The 16,271-nt window shown below is 43.2% G+C and overlaps 1 protein-coding gene across 10 annotated transcripts in view; it reads left to right on the forward strand.

Moving 5' to 3' along the window:
* Positions 1 to 932: 932 nt before the first annotated feature.
* LOC133361693 (guanylate-binding protein 1-like) overlaps positions 933 to 16,271 on the forward strand; it is a 123,927-nt gene continuing 108,588 nt past the window's right edge. For 5 of the 10 annotated variants that reach the window (XM_061580683.1, XM_061580686.1, XM_061580688.1 and 2 more), the window contains exon 1: positions 9,826 to 10,210. In XM_061580683.1, the coding sequence (XP_061436667.1) occupies positions 10,027 to 10,210 (184 nt within the window). In that variant the 5' untranslated portion in view covers positions 9,826 to 10,026. Of the gene's footprint in view, positions 1,393 to 9,825; positions 10,211 to 11,059; positions 11,082 to 16,271 lie in introns of those variants that run through there. The other 5 variants (XM_061580684.1, XM_061580696.1, XM_061580689.1 and 2 more) reach the window with 5 other exon arrangements.

The following is a 16,271-nucleotide window of genomic DNA, read 5'->3' on the forward strand; positions in this document are numbered from 1 at the left end:
TGTATATCAGAAAATACTCTTAACGTATGTTGGTTTGAAATGTGGATGGTAAAACTGGAGGACCTGGAGAAAAACCCATACAACAGTCGTTTATGTCGGGATCGAAACCACGTCCTCCTGCATACCAGGTGAGGGAATTAACATCTCGCAACTGTGGCGCCCCTGTTGGCACAGAAAAGAAACCCAAGCTTCTTCGATGCATTGTTAGGCAGATGAGCAATATAGCCGTTCCATGAAATGTAAGGTGAGATTAGTGTGCCTCGCGGATAAATAGTTTTACTATGGATGAAAATGTAATTGTTAAATGTAATGAGAGGAACTGATTGGATTGATTATTGCTGCTGCTGGTGATAATTATTAATCCGCATTCCATGAGTTGGAAAATGAGATTGATTAACAACTGTTGTAGAGTCCTACATGGATGTAATTCCCACTTTAACCCACAACCCACTTCAACACCACCACCTTACCCACTACTCGACCCAATACACTTTCATTAGCCGCGCAACAAAAAAGACTAAACCCGCACATTTGTTTCATAATTTCCGTCTGTGTTCGCTATAAACGTAATCCTTCCAGTATTACAAAGCTTACTGGAGGGCTAAAATAATGAGCTGTTACCCTCATGTCGTGCTCGCAGCTACTAGAAGAGTAAATAATAAAAATCAAACTCCGCTTGCGTTGGAGGCTCGCGTGGTGGGAAACCATCTATGACGTCTCCTTGCCAAACCACATTCGGAGGCGCTAGGAGACTATTGAGGAAGTATGGTGAGCAATCCAGAGACACAAATAAAATGAAGCCACAGACAAAGATGACCTCCAAAGTGAACTGCTGCAGGAGGTTGGCGAATTTTTACAGGCTGCCCGATATTGATATCGTTAAAACCATCTGGACTACAGGTGCATTTCACACCCCATAACTAAATGTCAAGACCACACCCACGCCCACTCTAACACATACCTCTTGACGTATGCAAATTCCTTTTGAGAATGACAAAGCTACACCTACTGATACACAGACACACACCTGTTGAGAAAAACACAAGCACACACATACACACTCGTTGAGAAAGACACACAGACATCTGCTCAAAGAGACAGGAGCGCACACACATTCACCTGCTGAGAGAGACACAGAGATACTACCAGGCACGTGTTGAGAGAGACAGAGACACGCACACATTCACAGAGATCAAGGCAAATAAGTCATGGCCACGTCGTCTCCGTACCCACGCATGCCGCTCCCGTTCATCATGACAGACGACACCGGGAGATTCTACATCAACAAGGACACGGCGCAGGTTCTGGGGAGAATCGAGAAGCCCCTGGTGGTGGTAGCGATAGCTGGGAAATATCGAACCGGGAAATCCTTTCTCATGAACCGACTCGCGGGTAAGTGGTTGAGTGAGTGAGTGATTGGGTAATTAAGGTGGATCAGTTTGTGATTGGATGGATCAGTATTTTAGTTCCAAGTTCGGTGAGTAAATGCTTGAATGGATGTCAGGATCACTAAGTGGTCTTGTGAAGTCGTCTGTTAAATGTTTGGGTGTTAGATTGAGTATCTGATCATGAGCGGGAGTGATTGATAGACATGGATGTCTGGTCAGATGATTATGCAGTCGTCAAGTGAGCCAAGTGCATTAGAGGATGAGCAATTTCTGAGTATCTAATCAAGTAGCTTAAAGCTAGGGACTCGCAATTTAAAGATTGCGAGTTCAAATCCTTGTTGATGGTTGACTCAGATCATTAGAAATCTTAGGTTAATTAAATGAGTATCACATTATGGGAAAGTCAACAATCTTAAAATTGTGTACGAAACGCACCCGTCCATATGAATGTAGAATTTCCACCACTGTTTCTGTGCTCTAAACAGGTGTTCGGCACCATATCGATAATAATTTGAATAAATGTTGCCTCTATCTGGTCGGAAGAGTGTCAGGTCCGGTTAATAGTTGGGTGAGTGTCAGGTTAGAATCCTTGCATCATATTGAAGACATTGTTGTTCTGATTCTGGTGCGGGAGTGAAGCGTTGGTAACTGGTTAGCAGGCAAATCTTTGAACCCAGTGACCTGAGTCTAATTCGCAACCATCACTAACGTCAGTGTCAAGTAGTTGCTGAACTTGTTCTGGACATTCCACTTCGGGGTATGAGCAAACATTTCATGTGACCATTCATCCAGCAGTGCAAGCCTTCATCAGACTCTGATCACATTTACAAAGGCACAACACTTCAAACGTGTAGATAAGAACCAACACGTGGGTGCGTTGGTTGGGTGAGTGGGTAAGTGGGTGGGCGAGTGGGTGAGTCGGTGAGTGGGTGAGTTCGTTGGTGGGTGGTTGGGTGGGTGATTGGGTGGGTGAGTTGGTAAGGGGGTGGGTGAGTGGGTGGGCGAGTAGTTGGGTGGGTGACTGGATTATTTGGTGAGTGGGTGGTGAATGGGTGAGTGAGTGGGTAAGTGGGTGGGTGAGAGGGTAGATGAATGGGTGAGAGGGTAGATGAATGGGTGAGTGGGTAAGTGAGTGGTTGGGCGAGTAGGTGGTTGGGTGGGTCGATTATTTAGTGAGTGGGTAGGTGAATGAGTGAGTGGGTATGTGGGTGGGTTAGTGGGTGGGTGAATGAATGACTGGGAGGGTGAGTGAGTTGGTGGGTGAGTGGGTGGGTGGGTGAGTGGATTATTCAGTGAGTGGTTTAATGGGTGAGTGACTGAGTGCGTGGATGGGTGGGTGAGAGTGTGGGTTGATGAGTTGAGGAGTGAGTGTGTGGGTGGGAGGGCGATTGGGAGGGTGAATGGCTTGATGGGTGGGTCGGTGGGTGAGAGGGTGGGTAGGTGATTTGGTGAGTGGGTAGGTGAGTGTGTGGGTGAGTAAGTGAGTATTTGGTTGGCTGGTTGGGTGAGTGGGTGGATCAGTGGGTGGGTGAGAGGGTGGGTTGATCAGTGGCTGAGTGGGTCGGTGAGTCGTGTTGTGGGTTGATTGGTGAGTGGGTGGGTGAGTAGGTGGGTGGTCGAGTGGGTGGGTGAGTGGGTCGGTTGGTAGGTAAGAGGGTGGGTGAGTGGTTAGAAGTTGGGTACGTGAGTTGGTGAGTGAGTGTGTGGGTGGGTGAGCGAGTGGGTGGATGGTAGGGTAGGTGAGTCGGTGGTTGAGTTTTGTTGTGACCTGCAGTATGGTGTTTAAAACAACAGTTTTTTGTTGATTCGTTGTAAAAAAGTTAATATTTGTTCAGAGTTAAATACACATTTGGCCTTGAACACAACAAAACAAGATTTTCTGGTGCCTACTTCGCCTGAATAGTAATACAGCCTTTCCTGAATGAGCAGATGACTTTAATTTGCTAAACACATGGTTTTACTATGAATGAGTATATCATTGTTAAACATTATAGGAGGAACTGCATTATTGCTAGTCTTACGTGATATCATCACTGAATTTATATAGTTAATCAGGTTTTTGTCACACTAATCTTGAATTGTAACTAAGTTAGTGTTGTATAATCACCTCAAAGAAATGTCGTTTCTCTGAACTTCGCTTTGAGCAAGTTTGTCCTGAGAACATTGCCATTACTCCAAACAATGAGAATTGAGGAAATCCCGAACATATCTCTGTTTAGTTATCAAGTAGTCAATCGGGTGCCAGTTTTTACATTGTTGATGTATCCATGACGTTTTTAGTCTATCTGGGAGGCGGAACAACATTTTCAATCATAGTAAAGTCATTTTCGCAAACCTGTGAGAGCAGCATTACTCCATTAGTTTGATATTTGCCAACACCATTCCTTCCATCTAAACCTCTACATGTCTTAATTTCCGTGTCAATCCTTGCACCCTCAATGATTATCTAGTCTTCATTGGGTGTTTCTTTTCCGAATAACATGGAACAAATCAGAGTGAACTCTTTTCATACCTTTATCCAGATCGGTCGTGGTAAGGACATATGCACATGTAATGGTAAAAATGCGGTCCTGCAGAAAGAGCATCTGCAAAGTGTTCCATAGGGACGGAAGGAGAGCCGAAATTCTTGGAGTTCAACAATGTCCAGGCCATAAATCGTGTACGATGTTTCAGGCTCTGAACATGTTGTGTGTCAAGCAATGTTCTAACATTCCATTTCGTGAATGTCATTCTTGTTATTCTTAGTCAAATTTTATCCCCAACATCTCAGCCAACTTTGATGGGCTGGTTTGTGCTTACATTGTTTAGGTTATCTGTGGAATGCACAGTGATGCAAAACACCCTATCGACCTTAAGCACCTTTTTTCCAGTGGTCTGGCGATTCCTCAACAGATGGAGCAGCGATGTTTGCAGTGGAGAGGCCTTGCGCAACTCTATTGCTGGGAATAACGTATCCCTCTTCCACAACACGGTTTTAGCTGATGGTGTATTGTTAGAGGAACACATTTCTGACGGATTTCATGTTCCTACACATTTGCAAACTTAGCATGCTCCAGTTTCTGAGAGTAGGTGGGTCAAGATCTAGCATAGACCACAAGTAGTCACTCGACTTGTTGATGTCCAACTGAACACTGCAATGTGGTGTATTACTGAAACCCTAAAGTCAACCTCAATACCCTGGCTGCTCGTGTTGTCACAAATCTCTCCTCCACCCATTCGCCACAATGCTGCATCCCTGCAGGAAGTCCTGCGAATCAATGAAAAGAGTCACCTTCACATTCATCAAGACCTCAACAACGTCCCTCGTCATTGTTTGAAGTTCCAAAAGCTATTTTGCACACATGTGTTTAACATTTAATGAAGTGAGTTCAACCCCGATGAAACTTGGAGAGCTGAGTTCAAAAGAACTCAGAAACAAATACCTTGTGAAAGATCCAACACAGAAGATCCCTGGGTTTGATCTTCCACAAAACTCATGTCTACCCTACACCACATCCGCACAATCCATAGTAGATGTGGATACCTGATGGACAAATTGAAAGTAAAAAAATTATCCAATCTTCGACTGTTCTCATTACGAACTGATCATATAACGTATAGCGACGCAATGCCCAATTCACAAATACAAAGGAGGCATCACAGGAATGATGCACTCCACTGCTCCTGACGCGGCTATCTGGATTCACCACCTGAATGGGAAATTGTTGTTGTTGCCCTGCATCTAAGTCAGCCATACGACAGTTACACTTCCATATGCAATAGGCTACATTTCTGAAAGTAACCATTCTTCAAAGCACATATGTTAGTAGCAAAAAATTTGCACAGATAAGGATTAGATAAGGATGTGCTTGAGCAACTAAATGCACTCTGCTTATCATCTATTTTGTAATTTTAATTCATATAGCACCTTGATTAAGGTTCTGAGCAATTAATAAAATACAGTATGTGTACAACAGAATAGTGAGAGATGAGGTGATTTCATGAGCAGCATGGTAGTGCATGATGAATATGATGGTACGTGAAACAAACGATGATGAAACTGACAATGAGCGGCTATGATGAGTGAGTATGACGAATAGGTATGAAAGATGGGAAGAGGGATTATGGTGTTAATGATATGGAAGGGAGGGGTAACAGGAGTTTGAGTAAGCAAGACAATAGCATGGAGGGCAACTTGTTCCAGTGTGAGGGGGCCAGAAACGAGAAAGAAATGAATATTGTCTCAGCAATTATGTTCCCTGCTGCAGTCTACCAATGTGGACTCCGAGTGGCAGCCATCCCTACATGGAATGAGGTTCATGCAGCACCGGTGTGCAAGTGGGAAATCTGTCAGTCGGGGCGATGCTGACGTGTTCAATTTCCCCCTAAAATTGGAGAATTCTCAGGTAACATGGTAGATTGGTAGATTATGCCCCCCGTATTATGACTCACCCCCTGACCCCTCCTGGTGTTATCCTGGTCACGTGACTTACCCCTTCCCCATCCAGGTGCTGCTCTCGTTACGTGACCCACCCCCTGCCCCCTCTAGGTGCATATATTTTTGTGTGCCTATGATGGTGCGGATCAGGAGTATATTGGTTAGAGCGCTGCTCTATGATTTCAATTCCCGCTCACGGCCAACACCAGTGACCAGTGGCGGCTCCTGCAAAATCTCTCAGGGGGGGCAAATGTCTGGATGATTGATAAGGATAAGGTCCACCCATGCAATGGATAAATTAACAGCTTAAGCATGTAAAGGCAACTTCACTTCTTTAATATTAATGAAAAATAAAGTGACTCTTACAATACATCTTGTTTGTTTCTATACTCACTATTAAAACAAACCACTCAAGTTTATTTTATTAAATATTCCACTAGATTTTGATTTAAAACTTTCGTGACTGCAGGGATTCATCTTCTTGGTTCTTTCGGTAAAGTCGCGTAGAAGGGAAGTAATAAAATAATAAAAATAAAACATAATAAAATTATTCTCACGACGTTTCGGCCACAACGCAAGCAGCCGTCCTCAGGTGAAAACCAGGTCCGTCGAGGCGACAGAGTCTGAATGAAACAGCACACGAGCTTGGAGCATATATATAAGCTGGGCGCCTTGACAAAGGAATTTGCATATCAAGAGGAATTTAGCATATTTATGGGAAATGCAGGAATGTGATTAGTACTGCATATGCATGTGCATTATGCAGGATTAACAACATCAAAGGGAGCTGCAGTTGCTGCTGCTGCAGTTGCTGCTGCTGCAGTTTCTGCTGCTGCATTTGCTGCTGCTGCTGCTGCAGTTGCTGCTGCTGCTGCAGTTGCTGCCTTATCCATTTTAATATAACACTATGTATTATTCTACTCACCCTAATGTGTATCACACTGCTATATATTTACTATACAATTACGACACCATACATTACTCTGCACACTGCACCATGCCAGTGAGTGGAACGTTGTGGCCGAAACGTCGTGAGAATAACTTGCGTTGTGGCCGAAACGTCGTGAGAATAATTTTATTATGTTTTATTTTTATTATTTTATTACTTCCCTTCTACGTGACTTTACCGAAAGAACCAAGAAGAAGATTCCACTAGGTGGCGATAAATTATATTGTTGGATGAAACGTGCTTACGTATGATGACGTTAGCACGTATGATGACGTAAGCACGTTAGGGCTTGCCCTCCCGGAAGCCATAGAGAATGCATTGGAGCGCCCCCGTTCGAAAAAAAACATCTTTGAATGTAAGTCTATGGAGCCACTCGGGGCGATTCTCAGCCGGAGTGAAATCGCCCAAAAAGAGGCGGTACTCCACAGAACGTGACTTGACGCTGATTGGACTATATCCAGAGGCACAGTGACGGCTAGCGTGACTTTGTGGTTCAATGACATTGGTGGTGCGTCGCCCAATCGCCCTAATGAAGAAACCGCCCCTGCCAGTGACGATTATTTGAACTGGTCCTGGGCCTCTCCTAGGCCGACTAAGTCTCAAATGAGTACCTGGTGTAGTGTGTAAACATCGCCACTCGGGAGACAAAGGCAGTCGGGCCTTGTGATAGACACACAACCCCTCGTGTACTGTTCCGGCCTTCAAAAGTGCTCGCTAAAAGCACTTTCCCCAACAGTTTGTTAAGGCTATATGGGGGATTATTGTCTTTGTCTATGTTGGTCAGAATATTTTCGGTTCATTTGCTCGAGGCTGGGTTTGTTCTAAAGGTCGCCAACTATTGCCCCTCAAGCGCCTGGGTTTGGCAAACATCAGATCACAATTGCATGCTGGTGCAGGCAAAGCTATTCAAGGGAGTAAATTTTGACTGATGTTATTACTTCCCAACGTGACTTGTGCCAAAAGGTATTTTTTTCTGAACCAGTCTTACTGGTCGACATATTTTTTTAAGGCTACAAATACATTCATATTTTATTAAGAGGGACAGATATCTTCTTGGTTCTTTCGGTAAAGTCACGTAGAAGGGAAGTAATAAAATAATAAAAATAAAACATAATAAAATAATTCTCACCACGTTTCGGCCACAACGCAAGCAGCCGTCCTCAGGTGGAGAACAGGTTCGTCAAGTAGACAGAGTCTGAATGGCACGCCCCAGGCTTGGAGCGACTATTTATGCTGGGATGGAGGGGACGAAGAGCGTCTTGACAAAATAATTTGCATATCAAGAGGAATTTAGCATATTTATGGGAAATGCAGATATGCGATTAGCATTACTTGTGAAATGCGTAGGAGGTTTGGCGACAGGTTTAAAGTCATTATGCCCATGCATTATGCAGGATTAGCAGATATGTGAATAAGGCATATTGTCTGGTAATTTATATTTTACTTATATTAACCGCAACAACGATTATTATTTGGTGTTATGTATTCGCTGTCATTTCGTATAACTGAAATGGTCAATGCCTTCAAACAGCTTGCAGTCCACCAGCATTGGTTCAAGCAAGCATCATTCTGCTGATGAGGCTCTGAATGTCCAAACTGGTTCAGAAATGTGCTTGTGTTGAACCAATGCTCATGAAATCATGCACTCACAAAATACCATATAGCTGAATATATATGTTTTTTATTTGGAGTCACAGATAAGTGAGTAATTTGTATTTGTCTGCTTATTTATTTTCTATCCAACTATTTTTTTAGAAGTAGAGTTTGAAAATAATGTTGAAAGTGTTTACGCATTTAGCTATATTTATTACATGGAGTTAGAATAACTCTCATTAAGATGAGCCATTATGAACTAGCTTCAGTATACTATTTTATTTGTATGAAAAAGTTAATAATCATCAGTTATGATCAATCCACTGCTGGATGAAGAGCTCCCGAATTAGCTGTCACGTATCTTGATTCCACGATAAAAAAAAATCCACCTAAAATGTGGAATGTGAAACAAGAGACAGTGTTGAGGAGGTTTGAAAGCTCTCTATGTGAATCCTTTGTTCTAGCACAGTAATATTGTACTCGTTCCCAACAGTGCAGAAAGCTAACTAATATTTTATATTTGGGTGTGGCCAAAATATTGATCTGGCCAAATTGTTGTCATAAAATGCACAGGAATGGTGACCACGATATTAGTGACCATCACGAAGCGAGTGCCCTGAGTGAATCAAATTATATCTTAACAAAATGGCTCATCACTTGGAAATGTAAAGCAGCCAAATACTCTTAACGTTTGTTGGTTTTAAATGTCAATGGCAAAACGGGAGAACCTGGAGAAAAATCCATACAACAGGTGTTAGGGTCGGGATCGAACCCACGTCCTCCTGCATACGAGGCGAGGGAGTTAACATCTCGCAACCGTGGCGCACCTGTTGGCACGGAAAACAAACCCAAGCTTCTTCGATGCATTTTAGGCAGATGAGTAATATAGCCGTTCCATGAAATGTAAGGTGAGATTAGTTTGCTCAGCGGATGAATAGTTTTGCTATGGATTAAAATATAATTGCTAAATGTAATGAGAGGAACTGTTTGGATTGATTATTGCTGCTGCTGGTGATGATTTTCAATCCACATTCCATGAGTTATTGATGCAGGAGGATCAGATTGATTAACAACTCTTGTAGGGTCCTACATGGATGTAATTTCAACCAGAACCCACAACCTGCTTCAACACCGCCACCTTACCCGCCACTCGATCCAATCCAATTTTGTTAGACACGCAACCAAAATAACTAAACCCGCACATTTCTTTAATATTTTTCTGTGTTCTCTATCAACGTAATCCTCCCAGTATTACAAAGCTAACTGGAGGGATAAACATGATTTAGCTGATATTCGCCACCAGATGAGTAAAGAATAAAAATCAAACTTAAAGCTTTCGTGACTGCAGGAATTCATATTCTTTGGGTCTTTCGGTAAAGTCACGTACATAGGTTGAAAGAAAATAAAAAAATCTACCACACCCACGCCCACTCACACACATACCTATTGATGTATACAATAGTTTTTGAGCATGACAAAGCTGCACCTGCTGAGACACAGACATACACACCTGTTGAGAAAAACACAGATACACACTCGATGAGAAAGACACACACAGACACCTGCTCAAAGAGACAAAGGAGCACACACACATACACCTGATGAGAGAGACACAGCTACATATCTGTTGAAAGAGACAGAGACACTAACACATTCACAGAGATCAATACAAAGAAGTAATGGCGACGTCGTCTCCGTACCCAAGCATGCCGCTCCCGTTCATCATGACAGACGACTCTGGGAGATTCCACATCAACAAGGACACGGCGCAGGTTCTGGGGAGAATCGAGAAGCCCCTGGTGGTGGTGGCGATAGCCGGGAAATATCGAACCGGGAAATCCTTTCTCATGAACCGACTCGCGGGTAAGTGGTTGAGTGAGTGAGAGATTGGGTGATTAAGGTGGATCAGTTTGTGATTGGATGGATCAGTATTTTAGTTCCAAGTTCGGTGAGTACATGCTTGAATGGATGTCAGGATCACTAAGTGGTCTTGTGAAGTCGTCTGTTAAATGTTTGGGTGTTAGATTGAGTATCTGATCAGGAGAGGGAGTGATTGATAGACATGGATGTCTGGTCAGATGATTATGGAGTCGTCAAGTGAGCCAAGTGCATGAGAGGATGAGCAATTTCCGAGTATCTAATCAAGTGGCTTAAAGCTAGGGACTCGCAATTTAAAGATTGCGAGTTCAAATCCTTGTTGATGGTTGACTCAGATCATCAGAAATTTGAGGTTAATGAAATGAGTATCACATTATGGGAAAGTCAACAATATTAAAATTGTGTACGAAACGCACCCGTCCATATGAATGTAGAATTTCCACCACTGTTTCTGTGCTCTAAACAGGTGTTGAGCACCATATCGATAATAATTTGAATAAATGTTGCCCCTATCTGGTCGGGTGAGTGTCAGGTCCGGTTAATAGTTGCGTGAGTGTCAGGTTAGGAGAAGCCTTGCATTATATTTAAGACATTGTTGTTCTGATTCTGGTGCGGGAGTGAAGCGTTGGTAACTGGTTAGCAGGCAAATCTTTGAACCCAGTAACCTGAGTCTAATTCGCGACCATCACTAACGTCAGTGTCAAGTAGTTGCTGAACTTGTTCTGGACATTCCACTTCGGGGTATGAGCAAACATTTCCTGTGACCATTCATCCAGCAGTGCAAGCCTTCATCAGACTCTTATCACATTTACAAAGGCACAACACTTCAAACGTGTAGATAAGAACCAACACGTGGGTAAGTTGGTTGGGTGAGTGGGTAAGTGGGTGGGCGAGTGGGTGAGTCGGTGAGTGGGTGAGTTCGTTGGTGGGTGAGTGGGTGGGTGATTGGGTGGGTGAGTTGGTAAAGGGGTGGGTGAGTGGGTGGGCGAGTAGTTGGGTGGGTGACTGGATTATTTGGTGAGTGGGTGGTGAATGGGTGAGTGAGTGGGTAAGTGGGTGGGTGAGAGGGTAGATGAATGGATGAGAGGGTAGATGAATGGGTGAGTGGGTAAGTGAGTGGTTGGGCGAGTAGGTGGTTGGGTGGGTCGAGTATTTGGTGGGTGAATGGGTGAGTGGGTGAGTGAGTGGGTATGTGGGTGGGTTAGTGGGTGGGTGAATGAATGACTGGGAGGGTGAGTGAGTTGGTGGGTGAGTGGGTGGGTGGGTGAGTGGATTATTTAGTGAGTGGTTTAATGGGTGGGTGACTGAGTGCGTGGATGGGTGGGTGAGAGTGTGGGTTGATGAGTTGAGGAGTGTGTGGGTGGGAGGGCGATTGGGAGGGTGAATGGCTTGATGGGTGGGTCGGTGGGTGAGAGGGTGGGTTGATCAGTGGCTGAGTGGGTCGGTGAGTCGTGTTGTGGGTGGATTGGTGAGTAGGTGGGTGGTCGAGTGGGTGGGTGAGTGGGTGGGTTGGTAGGTAAGAGGGTGGGTGAGTGGTTAGAAGTTGGGTACGTGAGTTGGTGAGTGAGTGTGTGGGTGGGTGAGGGGATGGGTGGGTGAGAGTGGGTGAGAGAGTGGGTGGATGGAAGGGTGGATGAGTGCGTCGGTGGTTGAGTTTTGTTGTGACCTGCAGTATGGTGTTTAAAACAACAGTTTTTTGTTGATACGTTGTAAAAAATAATATTTCTTCAGAGTTAAATACATATTTGGCCTTGCACACAACAAAACAAGATTTTCTGGTGCCTTCTTCGCCTGAATAGTAATACAGCCTTTCCTGAATGAGCAGATGACATGTATTTGCTAAACACATGGTTTTACTATGAATATCATTGTTAAACATTATAGGAGGAACTGCATTATTGCTAGTCTTACGTGATATCATCAGTGAATTTATATAGTTAATCAGGTTTTTGTTACAATAATCTTGAATTATAACTATGTTAGTGTTGTATAATCACCTCAAAGAAATGTCGTTTTTCTGAACTTCGCTTTGAGCAAGTTTGTCCTGAGAACATTGCCATTACTCCAAACAATGAGAATTGAGGATATCCCGAACATCTCTCTGTTTAGTGATCAAGTAGTCAATCGGATGCCAGTGTTTACATTGTGGATGTATCCAATATGTTTTTAGTCTATTTGGGAGGCGGAACAACATTTTCAATCATAGTAAAGTCATTTTTGCAAACCTGTGAGAGCAGCATTACTCCATTAGTTTGATATTTGCCAACACCATTCCTTCCATATAAACCTCTCCATGTCTTCATTTCCGTGTCAATCCTTGCACACTCAATGATTATCTAGTCCTCATTGGGTGTTTCTTTTCCGAATAACATGGAACAAATCAGAGTGAACTCTTTTCATACCTTTATCCAGATCGGTCGTGGTAAGGACATATGCACATGTAATGGTAAAAATGCGGTCCTGCAGAAAGAGCATCTGCAAAGTGTTCCATAGGGACGGAAGGAGAGCTGAAACTCTCGGAGTTCAACTATGTCCAGGCCATAAATCGTGTATGATGTTTCAGGCTCTGAGCATGTTGTGTGTCAAGCAATGTTCTAACATTCCATTTCGTGAATGTCATTCTTGTTATTCTTAGTCGAATTTTATCCCCAACATCTCAGCCAACTTTGATGGGCTGGTTTGTGCTTACATTGTTTAGGTTATCTGTGGAATGCACAGTGATGCAAAACACCCTATCGACCTTAAGCACCTTTTTTCCAGTGGTATGGCGATTCCTCAACAGATGGAGCAGCGATGTTTGCAGTGGAGAGGCCTTGCGCAACTCTATTGCTGGGAATAACGTATCCCTCTTCCACAGCACGGTTTTAGCTGATGGTGTGTTGTTAGAGGAACACATTTCTGACGGATTTTATGTCCCTACACATTTGCAAGCTTAGCATGCTCCAGTTTCTGAGAGTAGGTGGGTCAGGATCTAGTATAGACCACAAGTAGTCACTCGACTTGTTGATGTCCAACTGAACACTGCATTGTGGTGTATTACTGAAACCCTAAAGTCAACCTCAATACCCTGGCTGCTCGTGCTGTCACAAATCTCTCCCCCACCCATTCGCCACAATGCTGCATCCCTGCAGGAAGTCCTGCGAATCAAAGAAAAGAGTCACCTTCACATTCATCAGGACCTCAACAACGTCCCTCGTCATTGCTTAAAGTTCCAAAAGCTATTTTGCACACACGTGTTTAACATTTAATGAAGTGAGTTCAACCCCGATGAAACTTGGAGAGCTGAGTTCAAAAGAACTCAAAAACAAATACCTTGTGAAAGATCAAACGCAGAAGATCCCTGGGTTTGATCTTCCACAACGCTCATGGTCAACCCTACACCACATCTGCACAATCCATAGTAGATGCGGATACCTGATAGACAAATTGAAAGTAAAAAAATTATCCAATCTTTGACTGTTCTCATTCAGAACTGATCATATAACGTATAGCGACGCAATGCCCAATTCACAAATACGAAGGAGGCATCACAGGGATGATGCACTCCACTGCTCCTGACGCGGCTATCTGGATTCACCACCTGAATGTGAAATTGTTGTTGTTGCCCTGCATCTAAGTCAGCCATACGACAGTTACACTTCCATATGCACTAGGCTACATTTCTGAAAGTAACCATTCTTCAAAGCACATATGTTTGTAGCAAAAAATTTGCACAGATAAGGATTAGATAAGGATGTGCTTGAGCAACTAAATGCACTCTGCTTATCATCTCTTTTGTAATTTTAATTCATCTAGCACCTTGATTAAGGCTCTGAGCAATTAATAAAATACAGTATGTGTACAACAGAATAGTGAGAGATGAGGTGATTTCATGAGCAGGGTGGTAGTGCATGATGAATATGATGGTAATTGAAACAAACGATGATGAAACTGACAATGAGCGGCTATGACGAGTGAGTATGACGAATAGGTATGAAAGATGGGAAGAGGGATAATGGTGTTAATGATATGAAAGGGAGGGGTAACAGGAGTTTGAGTAAGCAAGACAATAGCATGGAGGGCAACTTGTTCCAGTGTAAGGGGGCCAGAAACGAGAAAGAAATGAATATTTTCTCAGCAATTATGTTCACTTCTGCAGTCTACCAATTTGGACTCCGAGTGGCAGCCATCCCTACATGGAATGAGGTTCATGCAGCACCAGTGTGCAAGTGGGAAATCTGTCAGTCGGGGCGATGCTGACGTGTTTAATTTCCCCCCCAAATTGGAGAATTCTCAGGTAACATGGTAGATTGGTAGATTATGCCCCCCGTATTATTACTCACCCCCTGACCCCTTTAGGTGCTATCCTGGTCACGTGACTTACCCCTTCCCCATCCAGGTGCTGCCCTCATCACGTGACTCACCCCTACCCACTGTAGGTGCTGCCCTCGTTAGGTGACTCACCCCCTGCCCCCTCTAGGTGCATATATTTTAGTGTGCCTATGATGGTGCGGATCAGGAGTATATTGGTTAGAGCGCTGCTCTATGATTTCAATGACCGCTCACGGCCAACACCAGTGACGATTATTTGAACTGGTCCTGGGCCTCTCCTAGGCCGACTAAGTCTCAAACGATTACCTGGTGTAGTGTGTAAACATCGCCACTAGGGAGACAAAGGCAGTCGGGCCTTGTGATAGACACACAACCCCTCGTGTACTGTTCCGGCCTTCAAAAGTGCTCGCTAAAAGCACTTTCCTCAACAGTCTGTTAAGGCTATACGGGGGATTATTGTCTTTGTCTATGTTGGTCAGAAAATTTTCGTTTCATTTCCTCGAGGCTGGGTTTGTTCTAATGGTCGCCAACTACTGCCCCTCAAGCGCCTGGGTTGGGCAAACATCAGATCACAATGGAATGCTGGTGCAGGCAAAGCTATTCAAGTGAATCATTTTTGACTGATGCTATTACTTCCCAACGTGACTTGTGCCAAAAGGTATTTTTTTCTGAACCAGTCTTACTGGTCGACATTCTTTCTTTTAAGGCTACAAATACATTAATATTTTATTAAGAGGGACAGATATGTGAATAAGGCATATTGTCTGGTAATTTATATTTTACTTATATTAACCGCGACAACGATTATTATTTGGTGTTATGTATTCGCTGTCATTTCGTTGAATCCTTATATAACTGAAAGGGTCAATGCCATCAAACATCTTGCAGTCCACCAGCATTGGTTCAAGCAAGCCTCATTCTGCTGATGAGGCTCTGAATGTCCAAACTGGTTCAGATATATGCTTTCGTTGAACCAATGCTCATGAAATCATGTACTCACAAAATACCATAAAGCTGAATATATATGTTTTTTATTTGGAGTCACAGATAAGTGAGTAATTTGTATTTGTCTGCTTATTTATTTTCTATCCAACTATTTTTTTAGAAGTAGAGTTTGAAAATAATGTTGAAAGTGTTTACGCATTTAGCTATATTTATCACATGGAGTCAGAATAACTCTCATTAAGATGAGCCATTATGAACTAGCTTCAGTATACTATTTTATTTGTATGAAAAAGTTAATAATAATCAGTTATGGTCAATCCACTGCTGGATGAAGAGCTCCCGAATTAGCTGTCACGTATCTTGATTCCACGATAAAAAAAAATCCACCTAAAATGTGGAATGTGAAACAAGAGACAGTGTTGAGGAGGTTTGAAAGCTCTCTATGTTAATCTTTTGTTCCAGCACAGTAATATTGTACTCTTTCCCAACAGTGCAGCAAGCTAACTAACATTAAATTGTTGGGTTTGACCACGATAATGATCTGGCCAAATTGTTGTCATAAAATGCACAGGAATGGTGACCACGATATTAGTGACCGTCACGAAGCAAGTGCCCTAAGTGAATCAAATTATATCTTAACAAAATGGCTTATCACGTGGAAATGTAAAGCAGCCAAATACTCTTAACGTTTGTTGGTTTTAAATGTCAATGGTAAAACGGGAGAACCTGGAGAAAAATCCATACAACAGATGTTAGGGTCGAGATCGAACCCACGTCCTCCTGCATACGA

This window comes from Lethenteron reissneri, unplaced genomic scaffold, assembly GCF_015708825.2.
Source record: "Lethenteron reissneri isolate LAM-NWPU_2019-01 unplaced genomic scaffold, ASM1570882v1 scaffold_120, whole genome shotgun sequence".
NCBI lineage: Eukaryota > Metazoa > Chordata > Hyperoartia > Petromyzontiformes > Petromyzontidae > Lethenteron > Lethenteron reissneri.